The 25,140-nt window shown below is 28.0% G+C and overlaps 3 protein-coding genes across 3 annotated transcripts; 1 reads left to right on the top strand and 2 right to left on the bottom strand.

Moving 5' to 3' along the window:
- Positions 1-1,054: 1,054 nt before the first annotated feature.
- On the top strand, positions 1,055-6,453 carry Bm1578 (Uncharacterized protein; the record flags this gene model as incomplete). The annotated part of the gene is made up of 7 exons (XM_043076085.1): positions 1,055-1,064; positions 1,760-1,956; positions 3,467-3,614; positions 4,143-4,246; positions 4,959-5,076; positions 5,915-6,063; positions 6,319-6,453. The coding sequence occupies 7 exons, from the start codon at positions 1,055-1,057 to the stop codon at positions 6,451-6,453; spliced, it is 861 nt and encodes a 286-aa protein (XP_042932019.1).
- Positions 6,454-8,245: 1,792 nt separating this feature from the next.
- On the bottom strand, positions 8,246-8,831 carry Bm17312 (Uncharacterized protein; the record flags this gene model as incomplete). Its single annotated transcript, XM_001894106.2, has 2 exons — positions 8,246-8,668; positions 8,772-8,831. The coding sequence occupies 2 exons, from the start codon at positions 8,829-8,831 to the stop codon at positions 8,246-8,248; spliced, it is 483 nt and encodes a 160-aa protein (XP_001894141.2).
- A 9,121-nt stretch (positions 8,832-17,952) lies between these two features.
- Bma-rfp-1 (RING finger protein 20, putative) lies at positions 17,953-24,633 on the bottom strand (the record flags this gene model as incomplete). Its single annotated transcript, XM_043076084.1, has 21 exons — positions 17,953-18,129; positions 18,268-18,429; positions 18,503-18,620; positions 18,901-19,103; positions 19,311-19,464; positions 19,623-19,750; positions 19,987-20,071; positions 20,230-20,441; positions 20,547-20,668; positions 20,744-20,879; positions 21,016-21,091; positions 21,361-21,458; positions 21,546-21,671; positions 21,972-22,094; positions 22,301-22,435; positions 22,531-22,667; positions 22,904-23,016; positions 23,253-23,346; positions 23,723-23,792; positions 24,001-24,168; positions 24,508-24,633. The coding sequence occupies 21 exons, from the start codon at positions 24,631-24,633 to the stop codon at positions 17,953-17,955; spliced, it is 2,763 nt and encodes a 920-aa protein (XP_042932018.1).
- Positions 24,634-25,140: the final 507 nt, after the last annotated feature.

Below are 25,140 nucleotides of genomic sequence, written 5' to 3'. Positions count from 1 at the left end.
TTTTTTGTTTTTTTTTTCTTTTTTTTAAATTAATTTATTAAAATTTGTTAATAATTAATGTATAAAATTGCTGAATAAAAAAGTATAAAGTATAATGTTTGAAGCGAAAAATTCATTATATAAATTATTTCATTGTTGTAAAAAATTTTGCTCAAATTTACTCAAAAAATTTTTCATATTTATCTTTATTTTAAGTTTTAAATTTTGCTCTATGAACATGTCGAATTTTTGAATAAATTGTAGATATGTGTTTTCAAATAATGAATTGAAAGAAGAGAGAAAGTGGATGATAATTAGTAATTTGAGTGATAATGATAATAATTAGACTCTAAACTCAAAAACATGTAAACAATAAATCGAATGTGAAAATGTTGATTGGTTTAAAATTGAGATTTATAATGAAAACTTAATTGACATAAGCAAATATATATGTATTATTTCATTTCTGTTATTTTTGAAATTAATTTTCTAATTTTAGAAAGTATTCTAATTACTTAATTAAAAAATAATTTCTGAAAAGAGAAAGTTTTCTGATTATGTCAGTGCCAATGTTAAAGTGCATTACTGATAAATGTTTATTTCAGTACTCATGTATAAGTGTAAACAAGTATATTTATTTGTAAATAAATCTTGTATATTTTCTCATATAATCCAATTCAAAATATCATTTATTTAAAACCATTTGTAATTTTTGTGACTTACTTTTATGTCATTTAATTTTAATAGCTTTGTTTACAAATTATTTCTTTCAAATTATTTTCTTTTTTGTTTTGTGTTCAAATTATTTCTAAAAGGAACGAACTGTTTGCTTAATTTAATTCTTCCTTTCTCGTTTTTTTTTTTTTTTTTAATTTTTTATTACTTTTAACAATTATTAACTTCATTTAAAGTTATTGATTTTTTGAATTTAAATGAAGATAAATTAATCATTTCATAACATTTAACAATAATTTCGCGTTTTTTTTTCAGATATATTTTAATTGAATACAATAAATGTAATAATATCCAAAAAGAATTGCATCGAATTCCGCTGACATTTTTAATTTCTTTAATTATGACTAAAGGTATATTTTAATTAACATTTATTTTCTTTCTTTGTTTTTTCTCTCTCTTCCTGCATTATTCATTATTTGATTTATTAATTTTTATAAAATTTAGCAAAGCTAATTAGTTTGATTAGCAGAATGATTTTGTTTTTCAATTAGTTATTAAAACAAATAAAAATTTTGTTAATTAATTGATCGGTTAATAAATGAATTAGATTTTTACGGTTTGTTTAAATTTTCTGACCAAATAATGTATCAAATTTAAACATCAATTTTTATTTGCAATGTAAATTTTCTTGTAATTTTTTTTTTCTTATTATCTTTTTCTTTTTTATCACTTAGATAAAAATCACTTAGATTTTTTTATCACTTTTTTTATTACTTTATTACTTTTTATCACTTAAATTATCACTTAGATTTATCACTCAGATTTTTGCTTTGAATGAATTTGCATATTTTTTTTTTCTTTTTACCAGTAAAGAGAGACGTACGAAAAAATATTTCTTATGTTTTTTTAAAAGAAAAAAATTTTTTTTTTTTGTATTTTTAAAAAGTTTAATTTTTCTACCATAAATTTATCATTTAATTATAGAATAAAACAATTTATCAGACATACTGTAGGTATATTTCTTCCAATAACTAATATAACATTATTCATAATTCATAATTATTATAATTTTGGAAGAAAAAAAAATTTATAATAATTATCATAGATAGTGATAATAATGAGGAGAATCATTATTATAAATGTGGCATACGTCTTAACCATGTAAAAGTATTGGATGATAATGATTTTAATTATATCAACGAATTATGCGAAAATCATTCTGGTTGGAATATAGCATATAATAAAGATATTATTAAAATATGGACGAAATCAGTGCCAAATTCCAATCTTCATATGATTAAGGTAATTGTTAATTTTTTAATTAATAATTTTTCATTTTACTCAAATTGTTACAGTTTGTATTTTAAATGTATAAATACGAAGTATATTTACTAATGTAATATTAATAATTTTTTTTTTCTTTTTTCATCCTATATTATTTCATTTTAAATAAATATTTTTTATCTAGTCTAATTTTAAGAAAATTTAAGGAAAAAAAAATGGATTTATTGCTGAATTATATTTCAATTGGAAATTAATTTCTCTTCTAAAATATAAAAAAAAAAAAAACGAAAGGAAAAAGTGAAATGAAAGTTATTGCTTTTTTTTCATGATTAATTTATTATACATTTTGCAATTAGTCAGAATGAATCTTTGATCCCTGAAAGTACCATATGAATTTTTGAGAATTTTGAAAAGAGTATAAACCAACAATACATCGGTCAACAAATGTTGCTTTCTTTAGTTCAAATGATTGAACTCTTCATTCACATAAACAAACCATTCGTTTCCAATTGATAATCTGAACACTTTAAGAAATTTAGCATTTTATTGAGAAATTAGTTAAAATTAATTTGTACCCATTTAGCATCAATTTTGAAAACAACTCTCGAAGTTATGTGCAAATAAGACCTGGAAAGATACCTAAAATTGATAGAATCTCATCTCAACTTTTGGAAGCATTCAAGAAGTTTATTGTGAACTCCCTTCTATCATATCTCCCTGATCATCAGAGATCTCTCTACTACTGACAAAATTCTTGAAAAGATACTTCAAAATAGAATAATACTAAGGTATTGCAATTATCTGAGAATAAATATCATAGCTGTAATGCTTTTATTAGCTCATAAATCACATTTAGCTCTTAAATTTTTATTTTACATAAGCTTTTTTAATTTTTTAATTTTTTTTTTTTTTGAAATTATATAACTTTTGTTAGCCATACAAAATTATTTGACACCATGAACAGAAAACATTTATGGCAAATCTTGCAGTGACTAGGATGTCACATAAATTTCTCAGAATAATCAATCAACTTGTTGTACGAAAATGAGTCATAATAGTTCATAGTTCACTTTCTCAGTTTTTCGCAATAATCAACGGTGTGAAATAAGTTTATACGTTTTTACATTCTCGATTATACGGACGGAAGTTTAGTCAATCGGCTGAAACTCTCGAATACCTTATTTCATCATACCTAGGACATATCATCGATTTTCATCAATAGTTCATTGCAAATTTAAATGATGAGACATGGAAACACGAAGACTTGTCATCCATCATTATCTTTGACTTGTCTCGTGGAAAAAAAAAAAAAAAAAAAAGTGGACGTATTAAAAAATCTATTTGCTTAATTGGTCAACAATTTTTATGTCTATTTAAAAAAAAGAAAAAGGACTTTTTTTGTTTTGAATGAATAGAAATGAGTAATTTTCTTTTTTTTTTTTCACAAAAATTTATTATTATATCAATTATAACATTATTAATTTACATTTATCATTTTAAATTTAATTATTTGATAATATAATTTTAGGCTAAAGCAATATTAATTGATGTATCAGCTTCAACTATCTATGATGTTTTACATGATTCACAGTACAGGCCTAATTGGGATAAATATCATATTGAAACTATCGATATAGGCTTAATTAATCCTAATAATGATATTTGTTATTATGCTGGTAATAATTTTTTTTTTTTTTTTTTCATACTTCCATTAAAAAATTTTTAATTCTTTTCATTCATTCATTCATTTTGATAGAAATAATATAAACCAAAAATTATTTCATGAAAATTAAAAACTTAAACACTCAATTCTTTTTATTTATTTATTTAAAAATTTAATATGAAAAGATAATGATAGAGAAATAGGGGAGAATTTGTGGAAAGGAAAAAAAAATATTTGAATTAAAATTACTCATATTTTTTTTTTCCTTTTTCTTTCTTAATATTAATAAAAAGTTGATAAAATCTTGAAATATGTGTATTTTTTTTAATTATGAGATTTGATTTTAATCTAAATTATTAAAAACAAAAAATTATTAATTTCAAAATAACAAAAAAAAAAATCTGATTTCAAAAATTTTTTTAAAATATTTTGCTAAAGAGACATTAAAGCCTCTTTAGCTTTTTTATATTATTTAATATTAAAAAAAATTTCCAAATTTTATTCACTTAGCTTTTATATTGATAAATAAATTAAATTTTAGTAGGAGGTATGCCACCGTTACAAGCTCGAGATTTTGTCTTACAACGATCATGGTTAGATACTGGTAAGGAGAAGTATATTTGTAGTCATTCAGTATGTCATAAGGTAGAGTTAACTTATTTCTATAAAATTAGTAAATTTTTTTATCAGCAAAATTAAGCAATTTGTAAAATTCTTATTTGTTAATTTCATCATTAATCAAAAAATAAAATGAATAAATTTTAATTTGACAATTTCTGTTTAGTTAGAAGATTTTAAATAATTTGCAGCAGTAATTATAATTAATATAGTGAAAAATTCATTGTTATTATTAATTCGAAAAAATTCGAGAAAAACTAGGAATATTTCACATAAGCCATAGATTTTATAATTTAAATTATTTTTAGATAATTTAGAATTCTTTTATACTTCTCAAATAGTTCATTTTTCTGTAATTAACATTGTAAAAGAAAGTTAACAATAAATCTGTAATAAATGCTACTTAAATTTTTTTCTTTCTTTAATTCAAATCTATGATTAAAATATAATTTATAATAGATTTTCTACAACTAAGAAAAAAAAAATGTATATTTTAAATAGAAGCTAAAAACAAGATTTGATTTTCGATTTTGATAAAAATTTAATTCAAAAATTTCTAGCAATACAAATATGAAATAATTGAAGTGGAATAGATGATAATGATCAGAGGTTGAAGCTAAAATAAAGGCTAATTTAACAAGAATTGATGAATATTTTTAATATTTTTTTTTTTTTTTTCATATTGCAATTATGTTTTTATTATTTTAAATAAATGTAAAAAAGAAATACAAATTTTCAGAAATATCCACCTGCTAAAGGATATATCAGAGGTGTGGTACATTTGACAGCATATCATATACGTGATATGGGTCAAAACGGTTGCCAAGTTACCTATGTCAATCATTCAGATCCAAAAGGTATGTCTATTTAATCATTCATTAATTCATCCTGCAATAATTTTAATCTATCAGTTGAATATTTTTATTTGGATAATAACAATTTGAAATTTATACATCAATTAAAGCTCATTTAGCTTTTGTTAGTTAGAAACAAATGCTTAACATAGTTTATTTATAATTTTTAAAGCAAAATCAGATATGTTTATTATTATTATTTAAAAATTTCTGAAAATTAACCAACTTAACTTATTGAGATCAAATATTCTTTATTTTTTGTTTCAAATAAAAGCAATGCTATTTTTTTTTTTTGGCAATAGAAGTAGTTAATAATAATGAGAATAATAAATTGTTTTAAAATTTGAACATGTATCTACTATAATTTGTTTTTATTTTGTTATAATTTAGTGATATTTTTTTTTTTTTTTAATTATAAAGTAGCAATCATTTTTTATTTAAAAACAATTTTGAACCTTTGGAAAATTATAATTTTAACAAAATGCTTATAAAATCCCATTTACTGCTTAAATTTAGCAAAATAAGTAAAAGAAAAAGAAAGTCTTAAAACTTTAGCATATTTTTTCTCTGCTGAAATGGAAAACATTTCTTTTAGGATTTTAAGTTTGTTAATTGAAAAATACTTGACTTATCTTTTTAAAGTATTAATTTAGCTATTATTCCAAATGAAAGTAATGATAATTTTTTTATCATTAAACTTAAATACAATAATATTTTTTATTCTATCTTGATTTTAAAATTTCATAAGTTATTTTCATTAATTACTTTATCATAAGATATAAAATTATTTCAAGATTATAATTTCAACATATGTGTATGTGTTTTTTTCTTCGTTTTTTAGGCAAAGTACCAACATGGCTAACCAATCATTTCGCTAAAGTTATTGGACCAAAGTTTATCAGAAAAATACACAGAGCTTGTCTAAAATATGAACATTGGAAGCAAAATAATTGTCCTAATTGGAAGCCATGGATTTATCCAGAACAACAAGTTATTGTCTATCTAATGATATTGTTTAATCATTTTCAATTTTTATTCTAAGATTTAAAAAGCAAAATGAAAGAATGGAGAAGAATATGATTCTATTTAACACTATTATGGTAAAAATATTCAAAAAACGATGAAAATTACCATTGTAACTTTTATTGAAATTTTCTAGATCGTTCTAAATGTTTCTATTTAGAAAAATTTTTTTCTTTAAAATTTTTTCTTTTTTTTTTTAAAAAATTTAATGATTACTTGCAGATTAATTTGATGCGTATAAATCTTTCTGATTGTCAACCAGCAAAATATAATATTAATGAAGTTCTAACCGATATCGATGAAAGTGGTATCATTTGTGATTGTGTTGATGCAGACAGTAACAGTGATGAAGATTAATTAAATTAACTTATATCATTTCAATCTTTTTTTATTTATAAATCATTGCAATTATATTTTAAAAGATAAAAATGAATAAATCAGTTTTTTTTGTTTTACTCCATTCATTAAAAATGAAAGTTCACGCAAAATTTTGCTATCACAGTTTGATCACATGAAACATATGTCAAGCAATAAAAAAACGACCAGTTATTGAATAAAATTAAGTTTTAAAAATATTTTTTAAAATAACAAAAAAGAATTTTTGAAATATTATAATTATAGTAATTCAAAAGGCAAGAAAAGAAGTAATAAAACAAATATAAATGAACAAATGAGATTATTAAAACGTTAAAACTTAATAATAATTGAGAAAATACTTTGAAAACTCGAAATATATAAACGCAATAGCTATAAGTTGATTCAAAAAATAAAAATAAAAACAAAAAATTGAAAAAGCGAAAACTAGTAACAGATGGATTGTAATTTGCTTATACATCAACAGAAAATAACTTTACCTAAGTATCAGACCATTTAAGGTAAAAAAAAAAGAAAAAAAAAAACCAAAATAGAAGGATCATTTTGCACAATTCAAAACTCGAATTCAAAAGTCATTGAACTCGAAAGCGAAACACTTTTTTTTTTTTTTTTTTTTGTTATTTAGCTATTACTATTTCTATTGTTAGATGAAATTTTAGAATAAAATATCAGAGTACTTAATAAGATCTCTCTTCGATTAATTAATTGCAATTAATGAGCAAGAGATGTCGAATTAAAAATCATAAAATAATTTTTCATGCTATTTTTTCATTCAAATAGCTTTATTCGAAACATAAATATTAAATATAACAAGTGCTAATACTAACATATTAGATTAAATGAAGGTATACTGTACATTCTTGATGATATATTTGTAAATTTAATCATATATTTTTCAAGCAGATTTTTGAACTTATATTCAAAATTTTTGGTTCATTTAATGGCATATCGCAATATTTCGACCCTCAATTAGTATGCTGACTAAGCGTTTGAATTTATTAATTCAATTCAACCAGTTTATGAAATAGTTTGGATTGTCAAAGAAAAAAAAAAAGCAAAAAGAGAAGTGAAATATTGCTTACAAATAGTATAGTTGTAATGCTTATTATAATAATTGGAAATTTATTTGCATGTAAATTGACAAATGAAATGATTGAGTGAGCTTTGTGAACTAAAAAAAAAAAAAAAAAAAAACTCTTCTGTAAAATTTGCTTGCATATTATTTGCGCAAATAATCAATTAGGTAATAAACTGATATGACATAATCTAATTTTTTTAATAATTTAATAATTACGATATATACTTACTTGAAAGTTCTTCATGGCAAATTAGTTGCTTGTTATAAAATTCACTAGTAGCGATAATAATAATTGATAAAGCGATAATAATTGATAATGGTAAAGATGCAAAATAGATACGAGAATGGGAATTTTACTACATTGAAATATGAGAAATATTAATAAATGAAGGAATGATAATATGCATATAAAACAAAATAAAGAATGAATGATTTATAAATAACTGATAATAATGATAATAAAAACAATTGAAGTGTTATCAGCAATGAAAAATATGCATAAATAATAAAATTTTGACTAATACAAAAAATACAGATAATTCAATAACACTGGAAATAACAGATGGGAATTCAGACATACAATACAATTAAATTTTGCACCCTAAATGAATTTTTTATGCTTATTTTTCAAAATTGCAAGATATAAAAGAAAATTTTTCTATAATGTAAAAAAGAAAAAAAAATTGTTTATAAAATTTAAATAGTATGAAATTTTTCCAGATGACGCTTTATAGTCCATGAATGACTGAATGATTTCTTGCACAAAGGACAAATATATTTCTTTACATTGGGATGATGCATCATATGTTCACTAAATCTTTTCGTCACCTTCTGACATATGCTACATTTAAATTTCTTTCCATATCTTATCATTGTCAGCTCATCTTCCTTAGCTTTCTTTTCTTGAGAAAGTAACTTCGATAATTCTATTCGTTTTTTAAGCGCCTCTATGACAAAAAAATGGTATATTTTTTTTAATTTTAATTTCTTTTCTGAAGCTGATAAATCCAATGATTCTGGTGATTTTTCAATTTCGTCGTCGATTAAAATATGCTGTTGTTGTTCCTCACTTATTTTTGTCATTGATAAATCCGGCTCTGTTTGCACCGTTTGTGCTTCCTTAAATTATACAAAAATTATCAGTGTTTTCTTTATTAAAATTATAAAATTATTTAAATATTACAGCACAGCGTTTTATTTCAATAATTTTAAATAAACTTACAGTAGTTTGAGTGTTACTCAGTTGGAAGAAGAAGAAGAGGGCAAAATGAATGAAGTGCATATTGATGCGAATAATTTTACTTGCCAATTCCAAAAAAAAAATATATATATATATTCGAATTTATTAGTGTATTATTTTTAAGAAATAACATTGTCTGTCTTTTTAACAAATTATGTTGAAAGAGAAATTCCTCCCAGTAAATTATTTTTAAAATTAATAGCATTGAAAAAGAGATATAAGTACGATATAAGTGTAATATGACATTTGGCATTAAGCAATAAACATAACAACTGATTTACGTTGGCGATCCATCTCAAAGGTCGATCCAAAATTTAACATAATTAATATGTTAGCGCATAATTTTGTTTTTAAGAAGAATGCTTTATTTACACGAAAATTTTCAAAAATTTTTCTCATAACATCAAGTTGACATTTTCTATTGAAACTAATGAAATGAAATTTGTAAAAAAAAAAAGTTTGGCAAAAACCGTCCAAACATTTCTGCTAGATAATGCTAATGAATTTCATGGTATTTATGCTTATTCAGATGGAAAATTTGCCTCCATTGATAATGAAATAGATGTATTGATAATGATAATATTGTATTGACAGGTTTTAGCAGCAAAGATCTATAACAATATGATATTAACAATTAATTCTTTGCATTGAATAACTTCATTTCATTTGTTACATTTGTGAAAAAAATATTTTATACAAAGCAGTTGAGATTATTTTTTGCATAATTTTATTTCATTTTGCTTTAATTTTTCAACACATTAAAATTGAAGTAGTATTAACGAGAAAAAAAGATTGCATTGTTGCAATTTTATCAAATTTCTCTAAAACTTTATATGTGTGTGTGTGTTTGTGCATGTGTGTTTATGCATGGGTAATATTAAGTATGTTAAAATTTTTATTATTAAAAAAAAAATTTTTTTTACGTGACATAAATGTAACAAATTCAGCTATCAAATAAATTATACTTGATTAATGATTATCAAAAAAACATAAACTTCAAATATAACAAAATAAAAAAAAAAATTTAAGCACTGAAAGGAAGAAGAAAATGCTGTAAAATTCCACTTCAAAATTGTTTTATAAATGCTAGTATTTGATAGCATCTGAAATGCTAAGTCAAAAGTTACCTATGTTAGTCAAAAGTTAGCGATCTATGCGAGTGTATTACTATTTTACATGAATAATTCGCTCTTCCAAAACTGAAAGATAATTGAGGAAGAGCAAAAAAGAAGAGTGCAAGCATGAGCTCCGATTTTCTTTTTATTAATGGCGAAGAAATGAAGAATGATAATTTATATAAATATTTTATCTACGCTCCCTTTGCTAACTTTTAATCAAATTTAAAACAAATAGTAACTCAATTGTAAGTTTTGCTTATTTCTTTTTCTTAGCATTTTTTTTTTTTTGAGCAAATTCAAATCGTTATTTAGCATTGTTATTACATTTTATATATTAACATGTTGGATTTATGATCCAACCATCAATTTGGTTATAGATGATTTTTTACCAAAATTATTAATTAATTGTTGAGTTATTCTCAGTTCAAATGCAAATGTCTTTTAGAAATTTTTAGTACTTTGACATAGTATTATAATTTACTTTACTGAAGTCGCGATTAATAATTTGAAGAACAAAGTGAAAATTAATGTATTTGTTGTGAAATACGGTCTGATTGAAAATATAGCATAGAAATGAATAGTTGTTGCTTTGCTGAGGAAAGACGTTTGATCAATCTTTATTTTATTGAGATAAACATTATTTATAAACACTAGTCATTGAACAATATTAGAAAGTTTAAGGAAGTAAATGTAAGGATGCAGTGAATGCCTAACCTCAATAAAAGCTATAATTCCTTATGTAGTAAACATTAACTCATAATAAGACGAATGATCTTCAATACCATAGAAGAGATCAGATAAACAAAGTGCTTCTATCTTACCGGTTCTAATCTACTTTGCAGTCAGTAAGGAATTAACAAATAACAAAAGAGGTCAATTAAATAAGAAGCTAATAATTGTAAACAAGCTAATTTGGGGACAAATTCCAACACTTATAAACTGATTTTGAACTTATTTGACACTTTTTTTTGGAATTATACTCTCATCCAATTTGATCTTTGAAAAATAAAACAAAAGACAATCTATAAAAACTTTGAGTAGGAATACATTTAAAATGATGAAATATAAGAATATGTAATACCAACATTATTTCTAATTTATTTTTAACATTATGACATTATAATTATTATTGGCCATTAATTAACACATCGAAATTTTTTTTTAAATCATGCAATCAGCAACACTTTTTCTTGCGTGACAATGAAATCGATCAAAATATAATTTTATGAAATTTTAATAAAGATGAAAATTAAAATCTTTTATTATAATAAATTTATTTTGAGCTTATTTGGCATTCTTTGTCAAATTTTGCCTTTCATCAGGCATGATCTGCTCATATGCTGTCACTATTTGAAATATTTTTGACATTCTGCTTGACATTGCCGATTGGATATGGTTTTTCTTCTTCTAACACAATTCAATAACATTAGAGAATATTAATTGAAATGTTGATAAAGTAATAGAATAACTAATACGATTTGAATTTGTTTCAACACAAAAGTGAGTTTTACTTCCTAAATTATATATTAAAAATGATTGAAGACTTTCAGTTAACGTCAATTTTAACTATTTTCAACGATAACAATAGTAATTTTTTTAAATTTTGCGACGTTAGTAAACAATTGCTTCGCAATGCTAATAAGGTGACAAATTTGAAATTCTTTTATTAAAGTATTTTGAACAAATTTTTCATTTAGTTTATCATTACGTCCTAATTTTTCCTTTTTCCAAGTTGTTCACTGTCAAAGCAAAGGTGGAACACTGGTATTGCTGGTAAAACTAAATCATAATATGCAGAAATAAAATTATATCCATAGAAGCAAAGACTATCTTGCTTGAAATTTCTTGAACAAATGTTCCAATGTCATTTTACAACGCAACGCAAATGAGTCAATTGAGATTTATCAACAATTATCAGATAAGTTGTCAGTCCAGGAAGGAGTAACGACAAAGCCGCAACGCTTCAAAAAAGTATTGCGATGCATTTTATTTCTCAAACTAATCCATTTGTGTACCATTCAAACAGAACTAAAACCTCGCCCATCCCTGAATTAAGCATTTCCTATGACAGATGATACAATGTTTAGTCCCCATTGACAATACCTTCTTTCACTTGGTAATTTCTTGCCGAACATCACTTAATCCCACACAAACTATGTGCACAACATAGTTGTGTTTGCGTGATATTGAAAACAGTATTTTCAATATGACGCAAACACATCTACCAATCCTGACTAAGATAGGGCAAATCCCTTGCCCATAGTCCGACTTTTTCTAATCTCATTTAATTTCATGTGCTCAACAAGCTGATAACTTTCTCATACTTTATTCGTCTATTTCTCACTACATTAAAACCGTATAAAAATGAGAAATATACAAAACATCTCGAAATCACATAGTACTCCAAACTTTTTTCTTCAAATCAACGCCAGTGCTAACACTTAACAAGCTTTAGACAATTAACTTACCCGAAGATTCTGACGAATAATTCCTGTAATTATTCATCTTATTTCTCCTTTTCTAGAACTGTAACCACTCACGGATTTCCAGTTACTAAAAATATAAAAATAATACTGTCACTTTTTGGTGAAAAAACACGTAATAAACACCGAATATATTGATGTAAGCATGAAACGATTTGTACAAAACAATAGTTGTGGCCATCAAGAAATAACATATACAGCATAACAAAACAAATGAAGAAATAAGAGCTGAACACAGTCAATAAATATAAATCAGAAAGAAAAAATATGGGACATAATGTGTCAAGACGGAAGTGAGGGAGAGAAAAAAGGCACAGATTTCTCCGCTGATGCCAGTAAAACGACAGAAAACTCAATAGCTGCCCAACATACTTGAACAGATTGATGAAAATGATAGATTTCCGGAATAACCACCAACAAAGGATCGGAATCCAGGAGAATGGTACTGATTATGGTCTTCTATAGATATTGACCGGGTTTTGCCACTTGCAGGACCGTTCCTGTGACGAAAAATAATGAAAGCAATTAAATGCGATTCACTTGTGGCAGCATCTGGTATGGTATAACGCTAAGCTGGATGTTGTTCTGCATGTGTCACCAATTTTGCTAGTACGCTACCTAGCTTATAACGATCTAAATCCAATTCCGATATTGACAATGGAAGAGATGTATCACCTATGAACAACCAGGGATGATGCCATATATATTCCAAATCACAACGTTAGTCCGCACCATACTTTAAACATTCCCCAATCAGATTTTTGCAACCTAATATTGAGCTCCTTGACATAATTCACCTCTTATTCGATCACATTATTATCAAAAAAGGTTCTCCAGAATGTATTAAAAAGGAAACGAAACATTTTGAAATATGCGTCACCAAACTAACGGTCCACGACAAACAATGTCTTCATTATAATAGAATGGAATGTCCCCGTAAATGATACAATAAAATCCCTAATGACCATACAGTTATCTTGCAACCATCATACTCGGAATGCTTAGGTCCTCACGGTTACACTTAGGCTTAGGCTTAGATCTTTGGTCACAAATTAAGCTAAGATGTTCACGTTAGAATTAGAATTATGCTTAGGTCCTCACGGTCACACTTAGGCATAATTCTAAGCGCAACTGTGAACATCTAAGCCTAAGCCTAAATGTAACCGTGAGAACCTAATCATCCCGAGTATGATGGTTGCAAGATAACTGTGTGGTCATTAGGGATTTTATTGTATCATATGGTTTACGGGGACATTCCATTCTATTATAATGAAGACATTGTTTGTCGTGGACCGTTAGTTTGGCGATGGCATATTTCAAAATGTCACACTCAGGCTTAGGCACAGATCTTCACGGTCACAATTAAACTTATGCTTAAGTCCTAAGCATAATTCTAAGTGTAACCGTAAACATCTAAGCCTAATTTTAAGTGTGACTGTGAAGGCCCATGTAACCGTGAAGGACAATTCTAATTCTAACTGTGAACATCTTAGCTTAATTTAAGCGTGACCCTGAAGATTATTCATGAATACCACCTGTATCTTCAAGAAAGAAAGTCAAAAAAATGTAAAAGCTATTCTTAATGATAAGCTTAAATCCTAAAATTCATTTGCGAAACTCTTCATATCAACCGTAAACTTGTCAGTTGCAAATCACTTACCAACCAATCCAGTTTTTTTGCATACGTCATTCTCCTATTAACAAATGAATGCAAATTAGGCCAATCCGATGGAAACATTCCTTGATGAGCGCGCTTTACCACATACATGCACGCACACAATTACATACGCACTAAGATATACGCAGACATTCATAAGTAGCAGTAGATACCCTGTCTGACTGTCTGATAACGAATACAGTGCTTGAGCAGCAATTGTCAAGCGCTAATTTACGAGCTTTTTCCATTATTTTAATTGAACGTGCGCAGTTATTAAGTGTCGAATATGTTAATTTGCAAATATGCTACACTCGCAGAAAATGAGAATATAAATTATTAATCTGAAAATGTGAGCATACATATGTTTTATTCAATTAAATAGCATGAAAGACGTGTCGCTAGTCTTACAGAAAAGAAGCTGTGTGCAAATAGAAAAAAATTAAGAACATGGAAAGTAACACTACACCTGTCCCTAATATATCAAATTAACCTCCTTATAGCAGCAAATAACTTTGTAATTTGTAATTCTATTAGTGAAGAGCAAATAAATTTATAATTCTATTAGTGAAGAAGTATATCTTCCCTGGCATAAAAATATCTGCACAGTGGGGAAACATCTCAGTCAAATTACAAAGAAAAAAAAAGAAAACTATAGAAGGAATACAAAAGAACGATCACGGGACTGCTACTGCCCCAACTGCCATTATCGTCCCGTGTGAAAACGTAACAAAGCTTGCTGCCCTCCCTCTGCAATCAGTTTATTTCCACAGGAGGCGAGCGGATGGAAAGTGGCCAGGGAGGGATTGGTTATAGTATCTTTTTATCATATATGTTTAAAATTCTGCTAAGTTTTCAGAATTTTGCAGTATTTTTGCAGTCCATTTTTGTTGGCGGAGAATTTGCCACAGTATTCGCACCGAGGATGAGGTTCATGTGTTTGGTCAATGATCGAATATCCGCCCACAGCAGGGCGTTCTGTATTCGTAAGGAAAGGAATGATGCGTTTTCTTATATGACATATTCGTTGTAAATTTTCATGACCATAGTACATCAGGGATAAAGACGTTCATAATTTTTCTCGTCTAAAAATTTCCTGTAAAACAATTGTTTTTGCAGCTGGTATTTTATTATTTTATTGGTAGTTCATTAAGCAATTAAATTTTAGTATTTTATTGGTAGTTCATTAAGCAATTAAAAAAATGATTTACATATTGACCAAATAACCTTAAATTTAAGGACTTAAAAGGAATGAAAATTTATAAACAAAGCCTTTTTATAGGTTGGGAATGCTGTTTCAAAAAACTTTTTTTTGAGCATTTGATAAAAATTGTCTGAAATTTTTGACCTCCAGATTGGTTGACATAAATAAAAATAAAGTAGAACTGCATATAGAAAAAAATGAAAAATAGAGCAAGCAATTAATTTAGTCTATTAATTTAATAAGTGAGGTTAAAAAAAAAAGGCATGAAATATGGAAAAGCATAAAAAATTCTCTACAAACTTAATGCAAATTGCTGTGAAAAAACACAAATTAAATAAAATTAGCAAAAAAAAAAGTAAAAGTAACTAAAGATGCGCACAAAAAAATTAGCAAAAAAGGTTTCAACTAATTTAAAATATTGTCCAATAATAAGATAATCAAAAAGAACATCAGTTAGTAAAGATTAAAAAAAGCGTACAGCAGCAAATGCAAATTAGTATTGTTGATATGACCAAACATATACTTGGTAGAAATAACCGGTAGAAATACAATAAGATTAAAACAAAAACAAGATTAACCAAAAAAATTAGCAAAAGATAAGTGAGAAATTATGATTAAGATAATAGAAAAAAAAGTTGTCAATCTATGAAAGCATTGCTTTTCTAAACCAATTTTATCTGCAATTTGATTTTGACAATTAAAACTAGTTTTATCCATTAATTAATGCATTGAAAACTATTTAAATCTCATAGTAAGATCACTTGCTATTATTTATACAATGAAATTAATTTGAACAGGATTTCTTCAAGTGTCAATAAAGCAAAATGAAATTTTAATAATGCACAAATTAGTCTTGAACTTATTTGACACTTTTTTTTCAGAATTACACCTTAATCAGATCTGATATTTGAAAACTAAAACAAAAAAATCTATAAAAACTTTACACACACAAGTAAAATAATGAAATATAAAAATATGTGGTATCAATATTATTTCTAATTTTGACATTATAATTATTATTAGTCATTATTTAACAAAACGAATTTTTTTTTTTTAAATCACACAATCAGCAACTCTTTTTTTCTTGACGATGAAATTGATTAGGATAAACAAAGGTATTGTAAGAAAACTTCCCATAGAACTGCTAGGTTTGCAATCAAAGCAAGGCTTTGAATTTAAAAAAAAAAAGCAAGGTCAACCCAACTTGGTAGAAAACGTACAAGCTTTTATCAATGTCTGTGAATTAGTAGGCAGTAAATTGGATATATATATATATATATTCCACAACAATCCGATGATCAAACTCGTGCTGAAGTGTCCATTACAATTTCCGAAACTTTTTGACATAACATATAGCAGCTATGTGAGTCATACCGAAAACCATTTCCTTGTTATAACTATTTGTAATTGATTAAGATCACTGGTAGCAATCCCAACAGGCTTAAATAATCAATGAAGCATGTACAAATCCTTACAGCAAGAATTATCCATTAATCCTAATCTGCACATTCAGTATTCGTTTTGCTGCAGGATATCAGATTAGCCATCAATTAATGTGTTTTTAACCAGCACTAAAGTCACGTAGAGCTGTTTAACACCAGCTGATTACACAATTTTGTATTACTTATTTATGCAGTTGCATTTAATAAAGTGCACAAAATTATGCATCTATTTTAACCATTGAACATAAAGTCCTATTTTGCTAATTACTTTCAAATAGATGTACGGTGAGTAGCTTAAATCCTTTAAATATTATCGCTAAAATATGGTATTATGAATAGTGTCTACCTACCTTTTGAAATTACTACTAAACAAGATGCATAGTTTAGGATATAACATATAACTTGCTTTCCATTTCAATAACTGTAACATGCACGTGACTGCAAAAAGGACACAAAATATTTCATATTAATGGCATAAACAAATCGAAATTCAAATATATTATGAATATGGAAAAAAGTGTTTCGAAACACTGTGTCCTAATAAAATTCTATTTTACAGACAAACGATTTAAGCAAGGAAAAATTTGAAAAGCAAAATACATCGCAGAGTCAGCAAAGGAATAAAGATACACATTTTACCGGTAAATGAATCAGGAATTTCATCGATAATTGATATTTCAGTTATCGAACGGTCAGATTGGCCGCCACGAAGTGGCAGTGAAAATTTTCAAGAAAACAGTCGCAATTACAAATGGTAATTGGTATATAGAGCATATCAAAAAATACAATAAATTCTGTACTCAAGACTGAATCTAAGTTTTATGCTATGTCGGATTTATGTCCAACACTGAATCTCTTTATGCCATATTGGGAAATAACTTATTAAACAACCATAAAAGAAAGTGTCACCTAAGGAAATGAAACGGACCGATAAAAAAACTAATCGGTAATTTTCCGGTCCTTCAAGATGAAAGGACGGAGGCGAAAGAAAAGAGAATAGAAATAATTTGTGAATCGATCAAATACTGAAAGCATTACGAATAGATTTGAAAAAGTTCTATCACTTTACACTTTCAAAGTCTTTAAAATAAAGAAGAATGACGCATAAAAAAAAAGAGAAAAAAACAGTGCACAAAGAAAATTTCCATGCTAAAACCCAAAGCTAAAAGTCCAAAACAGTAGTTGGAACACAAAATGTAATATAAAATTCACTTAATCGGACAAATGAATTCGAGAAACAAAAAGGAAAGCATAATCTCCTACTACGTGAAATACATCCGACGGTAATCATTGGCACCAAAAGCAGCATTACATTTCGGACATTTACGTCTTCTCGTCTCATAACGTGTCTTCATACATTCCATGCAGAACACATGGAAACATTTCGTTAGTACGGCATCTTTCCTCCGCACTTTACACGATGGACAAGTCAAAATATCCTGTAAAAGAGTAATTTTGTCCAGAATATTTACAGAAATGATTAAAAAACAGCTTCGAAGGTTTATGTTCAATTACGACCTAAAAGGTAGAAATGATCGTATACATCAAATATAATATAGTATCAAAATAAATCAAACCTTAAGCTCCCTAATTTCTTCATTTAGTACTTCATCCCAATTTTCCATTTTTTCCATCTTCTTTGTCCGTTCTAATTTCTTTCGTAGAATACTTTTCTCTTCCTCCAAACGTTTTATTTTAAACGAATCTACTTCCTGCTGTGAGGTTTTCGTTGTTACAGCCTAGAATACCCATTAGTTTTTTTCCATCACAGAAATCATATTTTTCCTACGATAGCTGAGAACATGAACAAACCTGCTGTGCATCATTAAGCTGACTGTTACACTTCTCCAACTGAGCTTTGTAATCAGCTGATGTCTGCGAACATTCAATTGCTTTTCTTTTATGCATATCATTTGCCTGCTCGATTAATCTAAAATAGAAACTGAATCAACACTTAAAAGTAAACAAACTAAAACTAAATTTTTATGTTGAAGTTCTCCACAGAAACAAACCACTAAAATGTATTTCCATTCATTTGCATCCTGGAACATCTAACTAATAAAAACAACTCCAATTGCAAACTCTTATAAAGGTGAATTTTCCACGATATTTTTAGACCTTCTCTTTTCGAAAGTTTTATGACTCAATTAATGAAAACTTGATGCATTTCTGAAAGTAAGGTAAGCTTAAAGTGGATAAGTTTGTCCAACCTTAACTGATGCTCTAAATGAGAATTTTTCTGTCTCAGAAGCTTTTCTGTTTCTTCCAATTTCGATATCATGAGCTGCTGAGCTTCGATTTGATTCTGCAAACTACTAATGCGTTCTTCCGTGCGCTCTCTTTCTTCGCTCATCTTTTTCTGATATTGATTGGCCCGTATTCTCTCAGCCATCAGTTTTAAATTTGCATCATCCTACAAAAGAAAAAGATCCGAAGTGAAATTCATCAGTTTTCAAACAAAAAATTTTTTTTGGAAATACTGAGAATATAAACTAATAACAAAAGATTATTTAAGAACAAATATATTCAGTACTTAACATTTTAAAGCTATTATTATTTTTTTTTAATTATACATTACATTACAAAATTATACATTAATATTTAAGGACCAAAATTATACCTTTTCTCTGAGTTGCTGTAGTAATCTAGTATTTTGTTCTTGCATTTCTTCAAATGCTTGACCCGTAGTTTCAACATCGTTCATAAGACCTTCTTCTTCTTGCCTTGCCGAATGTGCTTCTTTGCGGAGGCGATCCGCTGTTTCTTCGAGGCTTCTGTAAAGAACAAAAAATATTTTAGATCCACTTGTTTAAAAAATAAGTATAAATTGAAAGAACTACGAGCACGGCCATTATATTATCTGTTATATTACATCAACATTATGAAGGAAATTTCAATTCATTAAGTGCAATTAAAAATAAGAAAACCTAGCCTGATTTTTCTTTGTGCTTCGTCCGAATAGTATTTCATTTTCTCTCTATGATCGGCACCAGCAAGTTTTTTAATATGAAGCTGTAGTTTATCATTTTCAAGTTTCAGCCTTCTTTCTCGTACCAACAGCTGAAACATAAGAACTTCTCTATAATTTGTAACATTCAGATATCAAAAATCCATCAAAATCAATTCTTAAGAATGAAAAGTATATGGAATGCATACGACTGAAGTATAATCACCATGTATCAGAAAGCAAAAAATTGATAATTATTTGAAAGACTACACGATTAGTTGTACTAGACATGAATCATAAATCCATTTGTTCGTTCTTTCCTTTAACTCAAAAAGAAAAAAATATTTACCTCAGCTCGTTCTCTTTGTTCAGCTGTCAACGCATTTAAAGCATCTATTTTCAACTGCAAATCGGCAACTTTTTTCTTCAACTTTCTGAAACTGACTCTATTATTATAGAAATTGCGAAAGGTCTTCAAGATATCGGTAATGTGCCTAGAAACTGATAAAAGACACAAATTTATTTACCCGTGATTAATCAGTTACTTAATTTCAACATTATATGCATTACATAAAAAATGAATTAAACTAACTGTATGACTCTATTCGGATGTGTTCCAATATCAGTATCACCATCAATTTCACTGTTGTATTCACAGCTTTCACCATCGTGTAATAATGATTCCGAGGGCTCCGCAATATTTCTATCCTGATCCGGCGATGCCAGTGCATCGTTATCATCTTCTATTTCAATCAGTAAACATCTTTCACGATAACGCCTTTCACTTTCTAACTCCTTGTTGCACTGGAAAAGAAATGATAAAATAAGGAATGATTTTTTTTAGGAAAGATGAAATGATAAAATTTTTTAACTCCAAAACAATTCATTTCCTTTAAACTAGGAACTCACTTTAGCTAATGAAGAAACAGCCTCCTTCCACTTCCTCTTGAAACGATTTGCTTCCTGTTTAAGTTGTTGATTTTCAGCTTTTGCTGATGCAAGCATCAAACGAATTTCCTTATTTAACGGTCCTGAAATATGGTTCATTCTGGTCGATGCTCAGGGATGACTCTTAAGATATCTGAAACTTGTTTAAAAAACGATACCTGACTGCTCATTGGCAGAAAGGTTCTGTTCGAATTCCAAACGTAACATTTCATACTCTCTTCGTACTTGATACAATTCTTCTTCATGCCTATTCATTGTATCTTGCATCTGTTCACGGGCTTGGCATTCCTCACTCTACAAGTAGAAAGTGAATAATTTCTCGCAAATTCTATTTAATCATTTCTAATTGCTGGAACTACAATAGTGAAAAATTCTATTGACACCTTTTTTTTACATATAGGAGATTTCCTACGCTCTAAACTTGACAAACCTCCATAACTTCGATTTGTTTAGAATGAGCGCTGCGTAAAGCTGCTAACTGCGACTTTGCCGTTTCTATTTGTTGCCTTAAAATATACAATTTAAGTTAACTTAAACTTTTTTTGCATTAATTTACTTAAATTTTGTTTCCACTGTGCATTTCATCCATCATAAAATGGTTTAGAAACGTAATATCGCAATGTCCCAGTTCCACTACATGGATAAGCTCACAAACAACCTTTGGGCATACTATGGGCTGCGATGCATGTTCGTCCTAAATAAAAAGTCGATCATGAAATTCAAATATGGAATTTTAACAAGATCGGAAATTTGAATTATGTTAACGGTAACTTGCCTCATCTGATTCGCTTCTGTAAAAAGAGAAGAAAATTGCGATTGCAGAGTGGTGTATTCAATAGATGTCCTAATGACTTCTGTTGGAATGTTTTTTAACTGAAAAAAAAAAAAGTTTTTTTCAAGTCAGCACTCAATTCTGAATTTCACGAACAAAACCCAGGTAAGAGTCATTATAAAACTTACATTCATCTTTAAATTTTCGACTTGTTTCGTCAGATTCTTATTTTTATCCAACATTTCTTGCAATTCTTGAAGGCGAGAAGCAGCCAAGTCGGTCTGGATTTCTAGGTTTTGCTCAAGTTCTTCCAGCTGGAATCGGAAAATGGATTGAATCTCTAATAAAAACGTCCAAAATGAGAAGATAAAATGAGTAAAGCTGCTGCAATAGAATACAGTAATAAGTTAGTAACAATACTCCCACAGAATTTCAGCTTGTAACAATAAAAATGTAAATTTTTGTTAGTGCTTTTGAAAAAGTATAAGCTTAGCTGCTAAAAGAAATCTAATTGAAACTTTTTAATTCAAATACCTCTTCGATACTTTATTCCAAAAATTTGTCTACACTCACTACTTTGAAATCAGATTGCAATTCACAGTAACATAACTTACTTTTGATTTATTCACACTGGCTGTTGGAGGTGAATCTGCTTTCGTATTATTTGTATTATTTGGGCCATTCACAACTGACGCTTTCATTAAATTCATTTCCAGATCACGCGTTTTTTTCACATACTGCAAATTATTTCACTTCAGTAGAAAGCCTTAGATTTAAATCATATACATTGTCTTAACAATATTAAAAATATTCAGAAAACCTGAACTACGGGAGACTTGAATCACAGAAAGACCAATCTTGAAATAGGAAATTCCATAACTCCAAAACTTTGAAAAAAATTCGCAATCTCAAAAATGGCGATTGGTACAGAATAGAAGTAAACCTCAGCAAGACGAAAATCAAGTTTGCACTCGCGACGCATAGCTTTTTCTAACTCATATTTCATTTCCTCCAGACTGTTATCCATCTCTTGCTTGCGAGTATCTATTATCGTTAACTTATCTTCTTGAGCTGATACCTGAAATTAACTGAAGATTTTTATCCAAAGCGTGAGTAGATCTTTCACGAGTTTCTAAGGAATAATACAAAATCCATTAAAAATGAAAAACATACCTTGGATGAAAGACTGTGGTTTTCCGATTGAAGTTTCGTAATCATTTTTTGCAACTTTATGTTTTCTTCACTTAGCTCTGCATTCCTTTTTACCAGCATTGCATTTACAGTTGGTCTTCCATCAGACGTAGAGGCACCTGTGCGAAAAGGAAAGTCAAGAGTGAAACACATCTAAGCGAGTAATAACAAATTTGTTGCTAATACAAATTTATTCCTTGTTTCTCATTTTGAAAGCATGTGCTTCCTTTTAATTCAACAGAACAGCTATTCTTCATATAATTCTTCATTATTTAATTAAAAAAATAAGACTAGCAAGGAAAACTAGCAGAAAGCCCAAATTTCTCGCAAAAACAGTCAATAAGTGGAAAAGCACCATCATCAGGACTCTCGTCTGCTGTTGAGCAAGAAGCTATCATTTCTGCAATTTTCCCATTTCTTTGTGTAATATGATCAAAGACTTGAATTAGTTTCGATATCGCTCGACGACTGAAACATCAACATGCCTTGTATCAATAAATATGTACTTTGAAATCAATTTGAAAATCTTCAATCGAATTGTCAGAAGTGATTCCATTGCTACAATAGTATATATATATATATATAGACTATTGCATAACAAAGTCAAAAAAATCAGAACAGAACTGGATTATGATGACTAGTAATCTCATAGTGAGAAAAAATTAGTTGGTAACCCAAACAATGATAATACGTTCATTACTGACCTGAATTCTACCCGTTGCTTTAATTTTTCTTCAGTCTCTCCATCGTCCCAGTGAGCCAGTTTTGCAAGAAAACTCTTAGTCTCTTCACATTCCACTGAAACATTTAATTTTCTACTTAAGAATTGCACAAAAAATTTTAATATCAATTCTCAATGTTGGATAATACAGAGTAACTGAATAAACATCAGAGAAATGTGATTCATCCTATTATTATTCGCTCAATTTCAGAAAGATAATCAATACAACAAATACCAATAGATCTAGAATTTTCAATTCAAATGTAAATGAGTTTAAAATCGAATCGTATTCTAAAAAAGCTAGTGATGCAATTATATGTATTTCATATCACAAGCCAAACTATATATATTTCGACCTTATTTCTTCAACCTAGCGTTCTCCTAATTATCAAACATTAAATTTCTTTATAAATCTTATGATTAGAAAGGAGTGAAAATCAGTTGCATACTTACTTTTGATCTCACCTTCCACCGCTGTTTCGGCGTCAAACCTCTGCAGCAACGTCCTGACATTTTCATCAAACTGAAAATCACTCATTTTTAACTATATCTTTACTTTATAAAAAATGTAATTGAGAGCATTTTATGACCAGGATGCAAATCAGCTAGTTTCACCGTGCATCTTACAATAACTGACGTTCTTCAAATGCAATAGTATGTGACGCTATCTTTTGTGGCTACACAGCTGATGTACATTGGAAGTCGCTATGAATTCGGTAACTGCAGCTTACTAGATTCCAAAAACGATTAATGGTACACATCATCGCATCATCTTGAGCTTGTCTGCTTTCCAGTTGTTCAACGCGATGTTGCAATTGGGTCGTTTGACGTTCCTTTAGGCGAAAACGTTCAGATAACTTGTAATGTTGAACCGCTAAAACTTTCGCATCGATATCGCTCTAAAAAAAGTGATATGACCACAAATTCGAATACGTTTATAAAAAGAGATAGTTAAGACGGTTAAAAGATAACAGGATAGAATGCTCTATTATACTTATTGCAATCAAATCTGTTAATTTCGGAAAAAGTGATAAAGAAAAAGTATTAGATACAATACTATGTGAAAGTTCCAAAGTTTAGCTGTATATTTAGATCTATGATATACAGTTCTTAAATTATCACAGTTCAGGTGGAGAAATGGAGAAATATTTCCAGATTGAAAGCAAGTAGTACTTTACAAAAGTTGCTCTTCTTATAATTCGAGGCAAAATTCGAGATAAAATGAAGTGAAAATTTACCGTCCCACTGACTGAACAGATGCGAACAGGTTCGAATTCAACTAATCTTCGCTTACTATAAAGTGGTTCATCCGCCGACGCACCAGGAGAGTCGTCATCACTCCCCGGTGATGAACGTTTTGACATTTCCACGAAGTGTCTGGAAAAAGAAGTTGGAGAATAAGAACCATATTATTTAACGCTGAAGCATGAATTTATCCAAAAACTCCGCGTATTTAATTTTGAAGATTTCTAGATAATAGTCGACATGAACGAAAACGCTAATTAGCATCTACCATGAATAAGTCTTTCGAATAGAATCCAAAACGCTTTAACTGAAGAGCTGGACAGAAAAGTTCTCACGAAAGTTGCATGCGAAATTTCACGACCTAGCAAAACATAACGATTTACTATTCCAGATAATGAAGAATGCATATACTCTTCATCCTACTTCTTTCGTCTTGAAAACCTACCACTTTCCTCAGTACTACTAACTAAGCTAGCAATATTTTAATACAGCCACAAATAATTTTAGAAATATCAGAATTTAAGGGTAAATTGAATCATTTCCCAAAGTTTTTCAGCAAATTATATAGCTATCTGCTAATATTACCAGGACAAATGTAATTCATGCTTTCGGCACAGAAGAGATTT

This window comes from Brugia malayi, assembly GCF_000002995.4.
Source record: "Brugia malayi strain FR3 genome assembly, contig: Bm_v4_Chr1_scaffold_001, whole genome shotgun sequence".
Classification (NCBI taxonomy): domain Eukaryota; kingdom Metazoa; phylum Nematoda; class Chromadorea; order Rhabditida; family Onchocercidae; genus Brugia; species Brugia malayi.
Note: the sequence above shows the minus strand (reverse complement) of the source record. Positions and strands in the feature narration are given on the sequence as shown.